We start from the raw sequence: 21,202 nt of genomic DNA, 5'->3' as shown, positions 1-21,202 counted from the left end.
CCTACAACCTGGTATATGCCATGCTAATGAAACGTATATTCTGGTATGTATATACGATGCATAATCTGCTATTTATGTTCGTCACGCACTCCTGTCACGCCATACCAATTTTGGTATATATCCAGTTAACAAAACGGCCGTCAGCGCACCATGAGCGTGGCACGTAAGTCATGCTGTACATGACATGCGTGTCATGATTTTCATATTTACTCCTGTCATTTATGTTCGTCACACAGTCACGTCACGCAATATCAATTTTGGTGTATATCAAGTTAGCCAAACATCCGCCAGGGCACCATGAGCGTGGCACGTAAATCATTCTGTACATGACATGCGTGTCATGATTTTCATATTAACTCCTGTCATTTATGTTCGTCACACAGTCACGTCATGCAATATCAATTTTGGTGTATATCAAGTTAGCCAAACGTCCGCCAGGGCACCATGAGCGTGGCACGTAAGTCATGCTGTAAATGACATGCATGTCATAATTTTGGTATTAACTCCTGTTATTTATGTTCGTCACACATTCTCGCCGCGCAATACCAAGTTTGGTGTTTATCAAGCTAGCGAAACGTCCGCCAGCGCACCATGAGCGTGGTACATAAGTCATGCTGTACATGACATGCGTGTCATGATTTTCATATTAACTCCTGTTATTCATGTTCGTCACACATTCGCGCTGCGCAATACCAATTTTGGTGCATATAAAGCTAGCGAAACGGCCGCCAGCGCACCATGAGCGTGGCACGCAAGTCATGCTTTACATGACATGCGTACCATGATTTTCATATTAACTCCTTTTATTTATGTTCGCCATACACTCTTGTCAAACCATACCAATTTTGGTATATATCAAGTTAACGAAACGGCCGCAAGAGCACCAAGACTGTGGCACGTAAGTCATGTCGTTCATGACATGCATGTCATGATTTGCATGTTATGACCTGTCATTTATGTTCGTCATACAGTCATGTTACGCCATACCAATTTTGGTGTACATCCTATTAACGAAACGGCCAGGAGGGCACACAGTCGTAGGCGGCTAGATGGATAGATAGATAGATAGATAGATAGATAGATAGATAGATAGATAGATAGATAGATAGATAGATAGATAGATAGATAGATAGATAGATAGATAGATAGATAGATACGCTCAAAGTCGCAGAAGTTCGCTAAGAAATGCTTCGCATTTAAAAAATTGAGGCCTATAATCGCGCCATGCGGGCACTGTGAAAAAAAAAAAACGGCCAATAAAACTGTGGTGTGATGCTATACAAAATATACACGATTGGTCGAGTAGTGCACAGAATCCCACTGACCGTGAAACAGCAAGATGGAAAACAGCGCTAACGCTGAACTTCGAGCCCTAGTTGACTTGTTTACTTGGTCTGATAGATGGGCGTTTCCCACCTTGTGAATGGCATTCGAGGTGCTGGCGCACTTCTTCGGAACGGAGGATCGCAGAGACTGCAACGCCTGCTGCCCTATAGCCGCGTTAATAACGTACGCGATAACACAGCGCGATAACGGAACTACCACTGAGCCGCGACCGCGCGAGCGGAGCGCAGTCCTGCGAAAACGGAACTTTTGCACAACCTGCGCTGTTCTCCAATGCAGCCGCAAGTTCTTTTATTGCGATAGCAATTATATGAGCACTCGCAGGCAGTTTTTGCCGTTGCCGTCAGGGCCCGTATATATATGTATATATAATATGTGTGTGTGTATATATAGATAGATATATATATACACAAAAGCCACAAAGAAAAATAACTCAGTAAAATTTTTTCCGAAGCGCGCAATCGAACGAGCGACCTCTAGCTCCGCAGCGCGCGCGGTTGTCGGATAGTCCACGAGGCGTAGGTCTTTCAGCATGCTAACAGCGAGCTATTTATGTACACCATTTACTTCAGCGTGCTTTCTTGGCCACCAGCGAGAAAGCGCGAAAAGCGCGAGGGGTGCCCTTTAAAGGTCGTCGCCCCGCACGTTTCGATGCGCTCGCGCCTCCTGCGTCGTCAGGCGCAATTTGCCCAACAGGGCGTGGTCGCCTGCACGCGCGCTTATGTCATGGTTTGTACGTCTTGTGATTTCACTGCGATGTCCGCACTTAATTACAGAGCGTGCGAAGGTCACTTCGCTCGCTACAGCGGCCGCGTTTGCGAAAGGAGCGCGCTGTTCAAACAAAAAGTAACAACTGTGACAGTTGTTAGTCCGCGCTCGTCTTGTGTATAACTGTGGGTTCGTTTCGTGCGTCCTTCTTTACGTTTGAGCAGCGCGCTTTAAGTGTCGAGCTGTGACACTCGATAGTTCGCGCTCGTCCTGTGTGTGTTTTTTTTTGTCAGTGCTTTGCGCTTGAGTGACGCGCTGGAAATTTCGAGCTGCTTTACGTTCTTCGCGTTACATTCAAGTTTGTTGCTATCGCATTCACTCCTTCGCCGTTGCGGCGAAACTGACTTTTTTTCCATGAATCAAACAGAAACGCACAAGCATAATTTTAGGACGTCTTTCGATGCTATGAATGTTCTTTTCTTATCATAAGTAGCTTGAATGCCAGTTATAATTTGTACTCGGGACACTTGACAGACGTCATCGGGCTCGTTTGAAAACGTCCCCCTGATGGCGCATATAGTGTCCAGCATTTACATTAATTTCTCGATTACTAGAGCACTGCTATTGATAATAATGACGTTTTAGACGTCCAGAAACATTGACCTTTCACTATGACATAAATTTTTATTTGCCTTTAGCGTCCCTTTAAGTAAAAGGGCGACTTGTATTTCAAATCTGTCACGATAACATTTCTGCCTATATATTCTAGTAAATGGGCTACCGTAAATGCAAACGTCACGATGTTGAGCTCGGTGTACTTAAAGTCGCTGCTTTTTCCAAAGCGTTTTTTTATGAGGAAACACTTATGATGGCGCGCATGGCTCACTTCTTGTCAGTAGTACTTCTGCTTATACGCCTCTCACGTCCTGGAAGTACCGATGATCCCGGAGATACAAAAGTTCCCTTTGAAGAAGATCCACAGTATGATTGCTACCAGTATGCCAAACAGGTAAGACAATTATTTCGTTTTGTAACAAACTCGGAAATTAGAAATATGAAAGCGTATGATATGGTGTTTATCATTTTTGTTCTCTTAAAGCCGCTTTCACATTGCGGAAATACACGTCGGAAACAGACACCTGCCGGGCTAGCTTAGCATATTCTGGCGGACGTTAAGAAACACCAGATGGTCAAAATTATACTGAAGTGTGTCACTACGTCGTGCGTCATAATCACATCGTCGCTTCACGCTTATAAACCTCTGAATTCAACTAAATTAGAGTACAGAGAATTAGTAATTTTAATTACCCAATCTTAGTGCGCTGGTATAGTTGAAAAGGGGGTCTTTGCAGAACAAGCGAACAGACTCAGATGCACGTTTCGCTCCAGTTCGTACATGGTACAGTACTGATATCTGCATTTATGTGTGGAATATGCTTTATATTTGCAGGTAATGGACATTAAAGGGAAGATCTACGTTATGAAACAAAATTTCAATGCCACACCTCCACCGTTGTGTGATAGCGCCGAGGTTGTGGAGAAAATTAATGACACGTATTACGTTGTTACTTTAGCAGCGATAGTTCCAATGCTGAAGTTAAATAATACACTGTAAGTATATTTAATTTGTAGTGATCATGTAATTATATGCACGATAGCATTTGCTCCTAAGCTATAAATTTTGTGCTCTGTCGTGTGGCAGTTACGTCGTATTAGTCTTTGTGTTGCAGGCAGAGTTGCCAGTTCCGCTTATAATAAGCGAATTTTGGCTTCTTTTTTCACCGAGTCGCTTGTAGAATTTCCCAGTCGCTTGTCGCGTTTTTTGGGCTTGTTTGCGTCTTTGCTGCCAATATAGTTATTTTACTGCTCCTCACGTTCACTAATAGAGCCTTTCTCGATGACTTAGTGTAGTTGAGTGTTGTAATCAAACGCACGCTGGAGTAATAAACATTATTCATGCACTGGCAAACGTGCATTGAGAAGAGTGGAGACTACCCTAAGACTGTTAAAATGCAAATACGTGCTTTCGCTCATAGTTGCACATACCTTCTTTTCATATTTGAGCGACTTCTTATTATAATTAAAGGATATTTTCAATAATGAGAAAATTTATCACGCATCCGCTTCTTTTAGGATTCTTCGCAAATGCCGCGCCTCTTTTTTGGGCTTCTTTTGGGATGATTATTTGCTTGTTAGCTCGGCACCATCTGGCAACTCTGGTTACAGGGCAAGTTGCTGGGCTTCGTGGCGCATTACTTGAGGAACGAAGTCGTGGCGCTAAAAAATAGAGGGGCCAAGTAAGGACACGAGTCAATATGCATGGCGCCAATTAAAAAAAAAACGTGACGCTTGTGTGTATTGGTGTCCTCATTTTGCCCGTCTTTTTAGCGCCACACCCTTTCCTTTAGTCGGTGCCTTTCATACTGGGCTGCAATAATGCAAATATATTAAATAGGAAGCTTTACACAAGGCCATCAATTCGAAGTTGCGTATCTGATGTCTTCCGAAGTTTTTTGGTCATCTTAATAAACCTATTTCTTTTCACTTGTTAATCAGGCCAAGTAGTTGCTCAACCCAAACGTCCTTCAAGTCTGTACTTTATGTGAAATTCAATCATATGCGCTCCAGTTAATAATTGAAAATAAAACTATTGTTACAAGGCAATAGTGGGTTAGTGGCATAAGGTAGGAGAGGGACCCGCTCTGGCAGAGAGACAACGACGAAGTGTTATTGAACAGGCTCCAGCCCGCCATTGTTTCAGCCATTGGTTCTGCTTGTAAATATCTGTAAATATACGTTTTCTCGGAACAATAATATAAAATTGTTAGCCTCATTCTAGGTTTTTAAAGAACGGAGGATCTCTAAACTTGGGTGTTAAACATAGTGTATGCCTAATATATGCGTAGCGACATACGTACTGTCATGTTGATCTGACGGCGAATAATGCGGCGTTCCAACGCGTAGGTTACAGAAGAAATTCTTTATTGACAGAACTAGCTTCCAGTAAAACAAAGGACGCCCACAGCACCACATAATGGAGGAGCATAGTCGTTGGTCGTCAGAAATATGGTCTACGTATGTACCACGTCGGCCATTTATGTATTAGTCATGTTCCAGTACCATCGTAATACTTGCGTAGGTTGTTGAATGTACTCCACAACAGGAATCATCCGCGCAATCTGAAAAGAAGAATTGAATACACACATTCAATAAGATTCAAATATAAATGCAAGGCCCGATTGCTCCGCGCGATAACACGTATAACAAACACGGTAAGAATAAACAAATACGCTCGTCATGCTACATAAATACACAAACTCCGCATACACGTACCGCGTCAGCATACATACACCACAGGGATTATGGCGAGGGGCGGTCTTTCATGCCTTCGTGGATGCGAGGGTGTTCACTTGAATGTGTAGGATTACCATACCCGGCTTCCTCGCAATTTCTGTATATAACTAAGGGCTCACCCTGCATTATTTACTGTAGGGATGCAACTGCGGGCGTACCATCGCCGAAACTGTATATTAACGCGCCGCGAGCGTCTATTTTTGATGTATTATGGTTTGGCCCGCAAAGACGGTTAGCCACGCTCGACGCAGGCCACGCCGCAGTGTATGAGAAGCTTCGCGATTGTAGTAAGTGAACCCTACGCTTGTGCGTCGACTATCATCACCTGAACACAATCATGCAGAAGGACGTGTACCGTCTCCTACGGATAGCCGACAACCTGGATCGACTCCACAACGCGGAATACTTTTCGTCGATGGACCTCAAGACCGGCTATTGGCGAATCGAAGTCGTCAAGTGATACCGAAAGAAGAGTGAATTTATAACACCAGACGGCCTCTTCGAGTTCAAGGTAACGCCATTTGGCCTTTCCTCGGCTCCTGCGACTTTCTAGCTCGTTATTGATACAGTGCTCGAAAGCTTGAAGTGGCACACTTGCCTCGTGTACTTGGACGACGTCGTCGCGTTTGCCTCAACCTTCGACGAGCACCTCCGGCGCCTTGAAGCTGTACTTCAAGCATTCAAAACTTCCGGACTCACCCTGAAATCAGAAAGTGCCGCTTTGCGTACGAGGAGCTCTTGTTCTTGGGCCACGTGATTAGCAAGTGTGGAGTTCACCCCGACCCATGGAAAACAGCGGCCATCGCCACCTTCCCGCCGCCCACCGACAAGAAGACCGTCCGCCAATTTCTCGGTTTGTGCGCCTATTACAGACGCATCGTGAAGGGCTTTTCACCGATCACCGAGCCACTAACTCACCTCACGAAAACCGACGTAGAATTCAAGTGGGGAACGGCACAAGCTGAAGCATTCGAAGAACTGAAACGACGATTACAAGCGCCTCCGATACTTGCGCACTTCGACGAATACGCTCACACCGAAATTCACACCGACGCAAGGAGCGTAGGGCTCGGAGCAGCCCTTGTGCAGAGGATTGGTTGTCTTGAAAGGGTTATCAGTTACGCTAGCCGGTCGCCATCTAAGGCGGAAGCCAACTATTCCACAACAGAAAAGGAGTGCCTTGCTATCATCTGGCTACATCAAAGTTTCGCCCCTACCTTTACGACAGGCCTTTTAAAGTTGTGAGCAACCACACGCCTTGTGTTGGCTAACTAACCTGAAGGACCCTTCCAGTCACCTTAAACGGTGGAATTTGCGACTTCAGGAATTCGACATTAACGTCGTTTACAAGTCCGGACGAAAGCACTCTGACGCCGACTGCCTGTCTCGTACTCCTGTTGACCCACCGTAGCTGGACGACCATGACGGTGACTGCTTCTTATGGACCTTAGGCGCCGACGACTTCGTCGAACAACAGCGAGCCGACCTAGTAGTCAAGCCCTTGAGGAATACCTCGAGTGCAAGGCCACGATTGTTCCAAAGGTATTCAAGCAAGGACTGGCGTAGTTTTTTATTTTTTTTGCGGAACAGTGTTCTCCTAAAAAAGAACTCGCGTCTTCGAGCGAACTACCTGCTTCTTGTAGCTTCAGAATTGCGTCCAGAGCTTCTGGAAGCTCTACATGACGATCCGACGGCTGGGCACCTTGAATTTTCCTGCACGCTTGCGAGGATACAAGTACTACTGGCCTCGCCAAACTTCCGACGTCACCCACTACGTGAAGACTTGCCGAGACTGTCAGCGACGGAAAACAGCGACGACTAGGCCAGCCGGACTTCCGCTGCCCATCGAGCCACCTCGCCGGCCGTTCCAACAAATCGGGATAGACTTACTGGGGCCGTTCCCGACGTCGATTTCCGGAAACAAATGGATTGTCCTAGTTACCTATTCCCTCATCCACTACGCCGAGTCAAGAGCCCTGCCCAAAGGCAGTGCCACCGAGGTAGCCAAGTTCTACGTTGAAAACATTGTCCTGTTTCATGGCGCCACAGAGGACCTCATTACTGACAGATGTACGGCCTTTACTGCGGACCTAACCCAGGCAATCTTGAGATACAGCCAGACAAGTCACCGCCGGACCACCGCCTACCACCCACAGTCCAATGGCCTCACCAAGCGTCTAAAGAAGACCATCGCCAACGTGCTGGCCATGTATGTCGACGTCGAACACAAGACTTGGGATGACATCCTTCCGTATGTTACCTTCGCATACAACACGGCCGTGCAAGAAACGACGCAGATGACGCCATACAAGTTGGTCTACGGCAGGAATCCGGCAACGAGCCTCGACGCCATGCTACGCAACGTCACAGACGAGGAAAACATCGTCTTCACCGTCGACCTTCAGTGCGCCGAAGAATCTCGACAACTCGCCCGTCTGCGCATCCAGTGCCAGCAAAAGACCGACAGCCGTCGCTAAAACTTTCGACGATGCCAAGTAGAATACCGAGCCGGCGACCGTGTCTCTGTTTGGACGCCGATACGCCGACGAGGACTCAGTGAAAAACTTCTTCGCTGATACCTCGGGCCATACAGAGCGCTTCGACGCCTCAGAGCTCTGGACTACGAGGTTGTCCCGGAAGGCATTACGAACTCCCAGTGGCGCAGCGCATGAGCTGAACCCATTGATGTCGTTCGCCTTAAGCCATTCTATGCGCGTTAAGAAGCCTGAGAACTCTAATTTTTCTTGATTATTGTTCTTTCATGTTGCACGCATGTTTTTAATTCCATGTTTTGTTTTGAGCATCGGGCGATGCTCCTTCACAGGGGGGCATTTCCGCCACGCGAGTGTCTATTTTCGATGTATTCGGGTTTGACCCGCAAGGATGGTTAGCAATGCTCGACGCAGACCGCGTCAAATTGTTTGAGAAGCTTCGGTATTTTAGTAGATCATTTTGTTAAGATTCCGCGCAGGACGCGAATAGTCAAATTTATTCCAGAGCTTGCGCGACAGCCAGTGATAATTACGGCTGGAAAGTTGGATGCGTAATGTATAAAAGACGGCGCGTCCCAACGATGATCATATCGGCGGCCGACGCTCTGTTCGCCGCTATCACTGTACAGTGTGTATTGCTGTACTTTGACTTTCCGTTTCCCGGCCACAAGTTCGGCCAAATAAAAAGTTTCATGTTGGTCACGCCGACTGCTGCCTTCGTCGACGTCACTACCCCATAACAATATATATGAGGATCGATCGAGGGATGTATATTGAGTCCGGACTTCCGCTTGGCAGGCAAGCTGATCAGCGCGTTCATTCCCCTACAACCCGTCACATCCGGTGATATCTGTGTGTGAATGTTGACATTCTCGCAACTGCTTCGTGACGTCTCAGTTTAATATTAACTGGGATATACATGCAGTCAGTGGTATGCTGGTAATTCAAGTTGCTGAACGCAATACTGCACCATCGTACACTGTTTTTTAAAACTACCCTATTGTCTTTTTAATGAATTCTAGCACGATGCGAGAGCTCACGAACGATTGGTCGCAAAAGGGCGTCGCAGGGCTAGAAGTTAAACGAAACGGCGGATAGTGCTAGCCGGTAGCTGTCCGCCTGCGAGCCAGCCGACCTACGACCACTGATAATAATATGACACCCTAGTAATAATGAAAGAACACCTCTTACTATTTTCGGTTAAGTCTGACTGGCCCCATTATAATTATCTTGAACGATGCACGTTAACTCTCTTTTGGAGAGTCCCGCCTCAAACATAAAGTTTAAACTATCTAGAAAATAGTCAGCGTGTATCTTACAAGAGAGTTATAAATTGTGCCAGTGAGGGGCGCGATCCTCGATGTATCCACCTTGCGCGCTCTCCACTGCGGCCTCGACTGATTGGCTGGAGCTCGGCGAGCAGCGCGGCCCCTGTTTCCAGTTCTTCTCCCGCAACGTCATTTTAACATCACGAAGCTTTCACAACTCTTGACACAAACAAGAGGGACAGAATGCGTTTCACCGCTACGAATGCTGCCCCGAGAGATCCTCTTTTGGACGCACATCTCTGAGGCCGTGCATGAACTCTTAATTCCGTTAGCCCTGGAATTAGGTTTAACGCGGCCGTCCGCCCGACGCACCTGGTAGGTCGGTACGCATTCCCTGCATCGTTCTCAAACATCTGAACATGTTCATGCGCAAGTTCAGACTTTTCAAGTTTGTTTAAGCATCCTGTTACTGTACATTTCGTCCACGTTCTTTCTCTTTACATTGGGAATGTGCTGGCGGGTTCCGTGCGTCGCTGTGGACAACAGCGCTATGACATCATGGCTCGCAGCTTTTCGAGTAACTGAATGCGCTCCGCCGAAGTGGGCATGTCCACTAGGTGGACACATCGAGCATAGTTCCCCAGGATTCACCGAAAAAGCCATATTCACCAAGAAAAATAGAGGACAAATGAATGAAATTTGCGCGAGACAATTCGGAAAAACAAGGAAAGGTGATTTAGGACACACGATGCAATTTTTCTGTCCTGGGTCTCCCTGATTATTTGTTCACGTCGTCTTGCACAACATTTTTGGGTATGCATAACCAACTCACCAGATTTCCGCATTGAAGACAGATGACTTGTGGCAAGGTGTTGATAGTTTTCAGCAATTACAGAGATGATGGAGATACCTTGTTGTGTAGCTAGTTAAAGCAGGTAACACCAGCTGTAGCCTTACAGTGATCTCTTTTTATTCAGAGTGAAGTTCAACACGTCATTTGCTCTGTCTAAAACTGGAAACCACTCGCAGGAGAACGCTATGACATATAAGTATACAACTAGTAAGTATGCTTTCAAGCATGCCAGGTTGGCGTAATTTATATACTGTCAAAATGTTGGAAGTGTAACACTTCAGGTAAACTTGCATAAAATATAATTTTTTTTTATTCTTATGCGTCAAATTAATGATGAAGGGCGCAACCATATAGCAATTTTCTGGGCAGTTGAAACACGAGCTGAAAACAGTATTTAAAGATGCGAAGCATTTCTTAGCGAACCTACGGCACTTTGAGCGTTTCTATCTACGTACCTACCCATCTATCTAGCCACCTACGTCTGGGTGCTCTCGTGATCACCTCTTTAGCTTGGCGTTGTCTAAAACTGGCATCGGAGGGTAAGAGGGTTTCGCGAATTTGACTGTCTGGTCATGACATGAATAACGTGAAAATCCTGTCGCGTACGTTGTCAAACCCTTTACTCCAGACACGTGTGGCACCTTACCCTATACCACGGGCCATGGTAAGCGGGTATTGCGCCACTGGTGATTGACAGTTTATATCTTCCCATGAACGGCGTGAGCAGATATTGGTAATTTAAATGCGAGAGCGTAAAGAAAAACAGACAACAGCAACGTTGACCCGACGAATGCACAGAATAAAAATGAGGATCCCCGTAGGAATCGAACCCAAGCATTCTGCGTGGCAGTCAGGTGTTCGACCACAGAGCCACGCCAAGTCTTAAAACTGATTTGGAAAGAGACCCTACGCAGGCGTAATGTCGGTTCAGCGCCAGTTGTGGTTGTAAGGCTGGCTATCTAATTTTATCACAAAGCAATAAACATTACTTATGTACTCCTACGATACAGGCGTCATGCCGAATTAACGTCCAATATGGTTTTGGCTCCGCTTTCATAGAAGTCTAATAAACATTACACTTGTATTCCTATGATTGAGCAAGCTGTATCCAAGCGTTGCTCGACCCCGGAGGAATACGCTAATGAAAGTTACTTATGATATTCATATCATCGCGCCGTAAAGTGCACTTCATTTCGATAATACCCACGCCTGTGCTCTAAAGTCATTGGTGGCGTTACGTCAGACCATAAGTTACCCTTTAAACGGCCGTGTAGTCGACGTGCCTGGTAAGGCAACGATATGCACACAACTAATACGCTTACAAAAACACGTCCATCCACCTCGTAACGCTTGACTCAAGGCCAAAAAATACTGATTGCTTCGCGTGAATCTAATTCCGACAAGGCGTGGGATCTTCCAATTTATTTATTTAATGATTTATTCATTCATTCACCCATTTCTATAAGAATACACGATTGTGAAAATATTTCAGGCTAATTGGGAGATAAACAGGCACCTTATTTGGCCTGCACCACTATGTTGGCTGGTTTTACAAACAATTAATTGCACAGAATATGCTGAAGTGATCACACAGCATCTACACATGACAAATTAAACACAAATGCAAAGGGTTCCCGCCGACTACGTCGGCGCTGAAACATGACAGAAGTAATCACTCTTCAATAGTAAGAACACGATTGATAGATCTGCTTTTAGCCCGGCCACGGTGGTCTAGTGGTTATGGCGTTCGAGTGCTGACCCGCAGGTCGCGGGATTGAATCCCGGCCGCGGCGGCTGCATTTTCGATGGAGGCGAAAATGTTTTAGGCCCGTGTACTTAGATTTAATTGCACGTTAAAGAACCCCAGGTGGTCGAAATTTCCGGAGCCCTCCACTACGGCCTCTCTCAAAATCATGTCGTAGTTTTGGGACGTTAAACCCCAGATATTATTATTAAATACATCTCTTTATATGACGTTACCTAAACGCTTTTCAAAGATAATGCCGCCCCCATATGCTATCGTGACATAACAGCTTTTAAGATAACGTACCCTAACGCAACTATACAACAAAAAAGAAGATAAGGTACGTGGTTAGATCAGGTAAAACAATATCTCTTGGATGCAAAGATGGATGTAGTAGTGCCATCTTTGATACACAGGTTCTCTGTGTGGTTCTGGATACACCCAGACAAGACTAAGTGTCTCATAGAAGCGGTATTCGCAAGCAGCAGTCGTCAAAACCCACAACTACTCTAGTTCAGCGAAAAAGACTAGGAAGACACTTGAACTTCGCTGTCAAGAGTAGAACGCGATACCGTAGTTGCGCCCCGCGCGCATCGCCTTGAACCACGTCTCTAGGATAGAAACGCTTGTGCGCGCAACATTGGCCGCTTAAAGCTATCCTAGAATACCTAATGCAAGTGCATTTACGAAGTTCCCACTACTCCATAATTCGTCCTTTTTGCTCATTCACAAAGTACCCACTACGCGTCCGTAAAGTGCAACGCACACCAACGCACTTTGTAATGGGTGGGCAGCCTTAAGCCGCCACTCGTTGCACAAATTACATGTTTTGTTGCCTTATGCGAATCTGCCACGCAGTATTGCATGTACTAAGGAGATTCCTCCCAGTACATGATATTCTTATAGAGTTTTGATACGAAGCAGCTTCAAGCACTGGCGTGGAGCCATGATAGAACCCCTGCTTCCCACGTAGAAGGCCTGGCTTAGATTCTCACTCGGACCGAAGATTTTTTTATTATTTATTTATTCACATCTATTTCGAATTTTCGCTCACGGACAACGCCGATTTGTCGCTGACTGCCAAAGACGCCGACTCGAACACCTATATTTCTGCGAAACGACGAGCTCTTTAACGCTATCGCCTTAATAGTGCGAACATACTCGGGGTCCGGCAACATATTACTGTCTCTTTTGCTTATAGATCCCGTGGTATAGCCGGAGTAAATACCACCTCACCAAAATAACGCTTCCTTTTGTACTGTGCTAATACATCGCATATTACGTCGACGTCCATTCCAATAAGCACGAAGGAAACTCACTATCTTCAAATCGGTGATTGCACTAGAAAGCTCAAATGCAATTTACCTGCATGAATATGACTTAGCAGCCACACTCACGCAATTATAAAACGTCAAATACGTCTTTATGTGTCTGTTTCGTCCTAGTTTTTTTTTTTTTTTATGCGTGGAGCAACAAGCTATGGGAAACCGTGCACTCTACGAAAAAAAAAAAAAAAAAAACGCCAGGCCTGCGCTGAAACCGCAGCACAGTCACAGCGAAAGCTGGAAGACCGGCGTTTCTAGGCCCCGTTGTAAGCTCTCTTGGGGCTACAATACAAGTACACTAGAAAGGTACCCACTACGCCATAAAGCACAATTTCTGTGAAGCTGGGAAGCACTTACTAAGCCATTATTCGTCATTCTGCGGAGAAGCGAGGCACCAGCTACACGTGTGTAAGGCATTATGTGCACTTTGTTGACGCGACGACTTATGACGATCAAGAATTATGGCTCAGCCCTTTGTAATGGGTTGCAAGCTTTAAACGGCCCACCAGTTATGTAATTTGCATTGGGTGACGCCCGGTCGCTATTTCCCTCTCCTGTCATGCTGTATAGCATACGTTGACGTGGAAGAGAGACGGGGGGGGGGGGGGGTGAAGAACTTTACTGAGACACCAAGGAAATAGATCATGCGCTTATGGGCTTCCTTGGCAACCAATACAAGTGCACTTGAGAGGAACCCACTACGCTCTAAATGACTGTAATTTTACTGAGACCCCGAGGAAATGGATCATGCGCTTATGGGCTTGCTTGGCAACCAATACAAGTGCACATGCGAGGAACCCACTACGCTATAAGTCATTGTAATTTTTGAAAAGTAGGGCAGCAGGCACTGTGCCATTTTTCGTCATTCTACGGAGAGCCGTGGTACCTGCTAAACGCATGTAAGGCATTATGCGCACTTTGTTGATGCTGCGCCTGATGACGATGAAGAATTAGGGCAGAACCCTTTGTAATGGGTTGGAAGCATTCAACAACCTACTCGTTGCGCAATTCGCATTGTGTGACGCCTGGTTACAGAATTCGCGTTCTGCGACGCTTGGTGCTTATTTTACTCTTCTGCCACGCTATATTGCATATGCTAATGTGGTTCCTTCCCGACATGAAGCCTGTATAGGACCTTTTTGCAAAGCAGTTTCAAGCACCGGCATGGCTCAGAGGTTGAATGCTGGGCTCCCACGCAGAGGGCCCAGGTTCGAACCTCGTTCCATCCTGGAATTTTTTTCTTATTTCGTTTTTTTTCTTATTTCGAGCGATACTGGTTACGGACACCGGCGGCGGCGGCGGCGGCGGACAACTACGGCGCCAGAAACGGCCGGTGAAATGATCTCATAACAGCTTTCGCTGTAAAAGAGTACTTCTTACTCTTTCCAGTGAGTCCCGAATCGTGAAGTATGTGACTCTCTTTAAAGAGACATGTTAATTCTCTTTTGGGTCTCAAGACCCTACAGAGAGTGCATAATGATGTCCATAAAGAGTTGACATGTTTCTTTATAGAGAATCATATACGCAGCAAGTCACGACTCACAGAAAACAGTCAAAGTACTCTTATTTTACTTAGAGAGCATAGAACGAAGCGAAGTGTCGTACATCGACTATGCGATCGAGTTTACTGGCTTTCTCAACAACACCAAAAAATAAACATCTATACTCTGGAATCCAAGGGGTGCTCTTTGCGCACAGACGTGGAAAATAAAGCACGCACGAGGAAAGAACGCAAAGGTATCTACACTGGTATTAGTCTTTCGAATTTGTCAGCTATGCCACCTAGCGCTCAATGTGATTTGAGATAAACTAACATATTCATTTTTGTATAACTGTTGTAAGAAATCTACAAAATGGCTGAGAATCTGCTTGAATACATTTTCAGCGGATATGCCGAAGCTTAGAAAACTGATGTACCTGTCACCAAATAAAACTTGCATGATTTTTGTCGATGACCGAAATTCAACTGACCCAGCACGTAAGTAATGAACTCTTGTGAAAAATTATTTTTGTAAATCCTTGTAGTAATAACAAGTATACTTTTCAATGAAGAGCAAGGTGGCTTGATCCTCAGGTGTATTACTAAAGTAGTTTTCCGACGTTTCATTTCTCCAAAGCCTCCTATGTGTGCAACTCCGTCAGATTAGGTGAACACGAATAAACGCCGGTGTTCCAGCTGTATGCGAACAAAACCATTTGCCTAATCTAAAAAACGATATAATGAAATGTTGAGCATTTAGCTTACTCGTTATATGCGTGCAGTACATCACCAGGCTTTTAAATATAACATTTAACAAGATTTCCATCAATGCTAGGTCTAGTGCGAAAATAACTTAACATATTGCCACGCGCGTTTATTGCTCCATTTGTGGCGTCTTTTTTTCCTAAAAGACTCAAGTGCACTTTAACTGAAACTGAGAAAAACGCACTTTTTTGCTACTGACAATATATTCGGGCTTGCTCCAACAATTCTTTGCCAGTGTGTTTCTGTGCCCTAAATACCTCAAATCTCTATTGCGGCTAAAATCTATATAGCCCACTATCGTCGGTATTCAGGAGTAAAATATGTATTTGGCTCTTCTAGATTCGCACAATTCATTCGGGCTTGAATTAGCTCGTAAAAGAAGTCTAAAACGATTCCAATGTACGACTGGCAATATTTTTCGATAAAATTAACATCATCCATGTTCTTCTATCGGCGCCGTCCTTCGTCGCAGGGGCGTAATGACGATGACTTGACTTGAATAGCGAGTGGTTCTTCCTGGCAAAGGGCGCACTATTCTGGACTGTCGGCTTCGTTTTCTTGTTCTTGGCATCTAATGAAGGCCTGAAGAGGCGCTCCAACTGTCCTGAGCTCGTTTTATGCCGTGCCGTTTCATAGAATTTCTTCTTCTTCAAGGTGCCCGATACATTCATTTCATATGTCTTTTATTTCAAATATACCGTCTTGGAGGGAAAGAAGGACATGAAACTGCAGCGCTAAACTCGAAAAGAAACACTAAGAGGCAAAAAGAAGCAGGAAAATCGGCCTCTTACTCTTTAAAGTCAAGTCTTGCCCTACAACTTCATGTCCTTCAGTAAGTGTCAACTCGCCCTAGGAAAACTAATTGTGGAACGTAAACACGATAACAAAGCAACTAGGACACATATGAAACAGATTGAATGCGGCCATGTTGGTTGTTTTGGTCACGATTGTTGATGCAGCACTGCTTGAATGGATCTGGCTCAGCTTGGTTCAAAAAGTGTAGGATTTGGCTCATTTTAGATTAGAAACTGCATTTTTGAGTTCACGTTACTATCAGGATTTGCCCCACTTTGATTCCAACTGTTCTAAAAGCTAAGGATACTTTGGCGCTCTTTACGCTCTCGTGAAATTTAGCTCAGTCTCTGTTTCTGCATCTGGGTATTTAAAAAAAAAACGCCACATTTTGACGTATTCAGGTTTCACCCACAAAAACTGTTGGCAACATTCGACGCAGAGAGCGCGGCAAAGTTTGGGAAGCTTCGCCATTGTTTGAGATCATTCTGTTAAGATTACGCGCAGAACGCAATTAGTCTAGTTTATTCGAGAGCTGACGCGAGCACCAGCGATAACGCTGGAACGTTCAATGACCGATGTATAAAAGACGACGCGTTCCACCGATGATGAGATTCAGCCGCTATCAGTGTACAGCGTGTATTGCTTGTACTTTAACTTTTCATTGCATGGGCACAAGTTCGCCCGAATAAGGAGTTTCATCTTGATCACACCGACTGCCGCTTTCTTCAACGTCACGACCACGTGAAAATGCAAATGGTGCTTGCTATATTGTGTTGTCCACGTTTTCGGGTTTAATTATGAAGGCATGAGAAGTCAGCTACACGTCAAAGTAAATGTCCATGTTGCCATTTCAATGATCATTGTCATAAAAATTTATTATTTGCGAAATGGCAAACTCAGTAACAAAATTATAGGCTAATCGAAAACTCAGCTTTGATTACCGGGGAAAAATCAGCAGCATCGCGTGAGGAGAAATTATGAAAACCCACAGAGCGAACTATGGTTTCGCCGAAGTGTTCACATATTGCCCACTTGGTTCATGATTATATGCGGGAAACAGCGTTATAAAGCGGGACGAGACTAACGAACACAGACCACTGCGCTATGTTCTGGGTTATTTCGTTTCGTCCCGTCTTATAGCGCTCTTTCTTGCATATAATAGTGGACTTGCCGTGCGACATAATCCTAAACGATAGTATATAGCGACCATTTCGAAGCGAGATGTTATCTTATACCAGATTTCTTCTGTATACAAAGCCTAAACTAGATAACTTCTAGTGCACTTGAGTATGACGTTTCTTCTGCGCGCGCACGTTAGATTACATTTCCGCAGTTCCGAAATCTCCCTGCGTAAGGTCACGAATTTCAAATCGTATTTTTCGCATTTTGGCGACACTGGCGGGACGAAATTTCCTGAAGCTTAGTGTGTTGAGCCTACGTTCGTCTCAGAGGACGATGTACTTCATGTGTACTGATTAGGAACTATGTAGGAGCTAGTAGACGCCGTCAAAACCTATGACATCACGGCGTTTCGTGCGGGAATTTCAAGGTGGCGTCGCCACCCGCATTTTCGTTTTGCGCGTTTTCTCGCTTACCAATTGATTTCTCGCGGAAAAGGTAGTGATTTTGGAGTCTTGAAACAATAATTTACTAATATGAGAAAAATCGTTTTTCTCTTTAGTGTCCCTTTAAAGCCCGCGAATAAAAAAAAAATACCATGTGACTGCCGCCTAACGCGCGGTGCTTTTAGCGCCCTCAGATGTAAGTTGAATGAATTATTAAAGGCTGCTCTGCGCCCAGAGGTCGATTAAACGGGCTGTCCGTGAGTGTTACATTGACGTAAAGCGAAAAAAAATCACAGCATATCCACGGGGTGAATGATGATGAGTGGGGCGAAGCTCCGGAGGAAATCATCGGTAAACCGTAAAACTCTTCCGTTAAGTTCGCCCAGTACATCATACAAAGAATGTGAAACACCGTGTATATATTAAACATCAAACTTTTATTGTACTGTTGGTTTACGTGGTCCCTTCATTATCACCGCTTTGTGATTGGTGAAATGCAGGGAAAGTGTCCGCTCCCGAGCGAAAGAGAAAGCGCGCCAAGAGCGAGCGCCTTTTATGATCGCAGGCATCCAATGACATGCGCCATTCGCACCATACAAGCGCCATGAAACGCCATCTAGTCAACAATTCATTAGACTAGAGCTCTAAGAAATACATGAAACGCCATCTAGTGAGCAATTCATTAAACTAGAGCTGGCTACATACATACATACTACAGAGGAGGGAACGGCCCACATCCTAAGGAGCTTCGCCTCTAAAAGGGGCGTACCGTTCTAAGGAAAAAAAATTCCTAAATGAAAAAGCCCCCATATGAGACTGTAGGCAGCGTATGGTGAAGCGTAGGCATTTTTTTCTTTTCTTTTCTTTTCCAACTAATGAAGAAACACGATGGAGAAGGGCGAGGGTGACATTGTGATGAAGGACGGAGATGAAATTTTACTCGCACTTGGCGTCCGCTTTTTCGTCCAGGAATAGTATTTTTTAAAGACGGTACGCCCCTACCATCACTTAACGTCTATCGCAGTAACCGACAGCCTGTTCAATCAACCTCCATGCAGAGCAGCACCGCGCTTTAGGCGGCACTCACGTGGTATTTTTTTTTAAATTTCGCGCGTTTTAAGGAAAGGCTGGAAAAAAATTAGGCAGGGGAATTATCTTATATAGATGAAAAATTCCCATGTTTCTAAACAAGCGCTACAACTTCTGTACTGAAGATTCTCGCTGGAGTTACTATTTAAAAAGTTAATTAAGCAATACTTGTTAATTACGGAGCATGGTGGACTGAAAAAAATGTCACAGTTTCGCCGCAACGGCGAAGCAATGAATGCGATAGCAATAAATTGGAATGTAACGCGAAGAACGGAAAGCAGCTCGAAGTTGCCAGCGCGTCGCTCGAGCCCTAAGGACGCACGAAAAGAACGCACACAGTACGAGCGCGAACTATCATGCGTCACAGCTCGACACTGGAAGCGCACTACTCAAACATAAAGCAGGACGCACGAAATGAACGAACAGGTACACACAGGACGAGCGCGAACTGTCCCAGTCGTTACTTATTTCTGTTTGAACAGCGCGCCCCTTTCGCGAACGCGCCCACTGCAGCGTCGAAGCGACCTTCGTACGCTCTGTGACTTCAGCGCACACATCGCGGGTAAAGCACAAGACATACAACCCCCCGCTCGCCCCCGCCCCCCCTCCCCCCGCCAGCCGCCCCCTTCTTTCCTCGAGAAATGCGCACGAAGGCGACCACGCCCTGTAGGGCGAAGAGCACCGGCGTTCGCAGGAACGGGGCGACGATCTTTAAAGCGCGCCACGCGTGCGCACATCACGCCATCTATGTGGTAACTCAGAAAGCATGCTGATGTAACTGGTGTATATAAATAGCTCGCCGTTAGCAGGCTGAAAGACGGTGTTGTTCGTGGCCTAACGTTTAACGCGGCGGGCTGCAAAGTGGGAGGTGGCCCGTTCGATTCCGCGCGTCGGAAAGTATTTCTGAATTAGTTTTCTTTGTGGCTTTTCTATATATATACATACGACGGATACGGACATTTTCCAGCCGAAACTGTCCATATAATTGCTATCGCGATCAAAATATCGTGACGTGCTCCATATGGCTCGGAACAATACTGCGTCAATTGAAGACGCGTAGCACCTGCGTTTGTTTCTTTAATACTTGGTGCTTTTTAGCTGAAACACCCTGTATACAATACCCCTTTCTCAGGTATTCACCTCTTGTCTTCGTTACCGGCAGATTTATTTATACTTGTGATACATCAATAACGTTTGTGTAGTTTTTCAAAAGTTTGTTTTTTTACTTGCAGATGTTCTTCGCATCTGCGATATTAGGATAGTCGGCTTTATTTGCGGCGAAGCATGCTGTCTTTTTTTTTTTTTTGCTTGAATTAAGGTGACGTGGGGAGAAAATTTTTATGTAGCCGCTTTAATACCTTCTCTCTGTACCACATCCCGACAACACTGATGACGCAGTTTGTGAGAGCCTATGCGGATGGCCTTATCGAGCGCCATTTTAAAGCTCCTGAAATAAGGATTGTTTCTTTCGTTCGGGGAAAATATGAAACGAGCACGAGCAACTAATATGCCCAAACCAAGCCAACGGCTCCGTACACAGTTTTCGTGTGGATGTTGTTACTGCTTCCGTGAGCGGACATTTTATATATTGCCTTGCTTTTAAAGAAGAAATAACTCGGGCGCGTAACTATTTTGACACGATTGCTTAAATTGCATTGACTCGTCACTAGACACCACTTGAACAAATACGTACATTCATATGCTACAACTTAAATGCAATAAACTGATAGTAGCGTGTAATATAAATTGGTTATGTGACGTACATGTTAGTCCGGCTGTTTAGCATAGAACCACTTGCACACTCTATTGTCAAGTTTTGAAGTATCCCTGACATGACTGAAAAAATAAAAATAAATTGCTATGAATATATTTTATAGACGTGAGAATCTACAATATGCTTTTGTTGCAAATTTTCAGGGTGTCAGTTACTCATGCCAAGAGAGCACGCCAACAATTCTATTCCTAGCGATTGTCAGACGGTATACAACAGCAGCTGCAGTGGAGATCTTCAATTGACGGTTTACCAGCCATGGTGTCAAAACCTGCCTGAAATATCCGTGCAAGAGTTACTGAAGAGACTTAATACTACACCTCCTGCTGATAATTGTTGATTTAAATGCGACAGAGAACACTAAGAGGCGCATCATCTTATGTTGAAAAAATTTTGAGAAAAATAAACACTTTAAAGTGAATCTCATTCCTTACTATCTGCATAAACCCTTGATCTCCAGAAATTGTCATTGTAAAAATAATACTGCGGACTGCATCAGATATTCGATTCATGTTTCCCCGAAAAAATTAATCCGCATGTTTTGTTTGCCAGAGCTACAGTGTTGCGATGCACACTTACTGGTGGGATTCTGGATATACCAAGAGTAGAATTTATCTAATCGAGGTATATTTACCGCTAACGTAAATAT

At 44.9% G+C, this 21,202-nt stretch overlaps 1 protein-coding gene across 1 annotated transcript; it reads left to right on the top strand.

Moving 5' to 3' along the window:
* The first annotated feature begins 2,847 nt into the window (after positions 1-2,847).
* On the top strand, positions 2,848-20,988 carry LOC119405132 (uncharacterized). Its single transcript, XM_037671926.2, has 5 exons — positions 2,848-3,061; positions 3,503-3,663; positions 10,144-10,226; positions 14,974-15,066; positions 20,700-20,988. The coding sequence occupies exons 1-5, from the start codon at positions 2,918-2,920 to the stop codon at positions 20,891-20,893; spliced, it is 675 nt and encodes a 224-aa protein (XP_037527854.1). The 5' UTR covers positions 2,848-2,917; the 3' UTR covers positions 20,894-20,988.
* The last annotated feature ends 214 nt before the right edge of the window (positions 20,989-21,202 follow it).

The sequence above is a fragment of the Rhipicephalus sanguineus genome, chromosome 9, assembly GCF_013339695.2.
Source record: "Rhipicephalus sanguineus isolate Rsan-2018 chromosome 9, BIME_Rsan_1.4, whole genome shotgun sequence".
Taxonomy (NCBI): Eukaryota; Metazoa; Arthropoda; class Arachnida; order Ixodida; family Ixodidae; genus Rhipicephalus; species Rhipicephalus sanguineus.
Note: the sequence above shows the minus strand (reverse complement) of the source record. Positions and strands in the feature narration are given on the sequence as shown.

Excerpts from the sequence above, each read along its gene's own strand:
- LOC119405132 (XM_037671926.2), top strand. The coding sequence starts at position 2,918 with ATGATGGCGCGCATGGCTCACTTCTTGTCAGTAGTACTTCTGCTTATA. Across the intron at positions 3,062-3,502 it reads GCTACCAGTATGCCAAACAG|GTAATGGACATTAAAGGGAA; the intron begins GTAAGACAATTA and ends TTATATTTGCAG. Across the intron at positions 3,664-10,143 it reads CTGAAGTTAAATAATACACT|AGTGAAGTTCAACACGTCAT; the intron begins GTAAGTATATTT and ends CTTTTTATTCAG.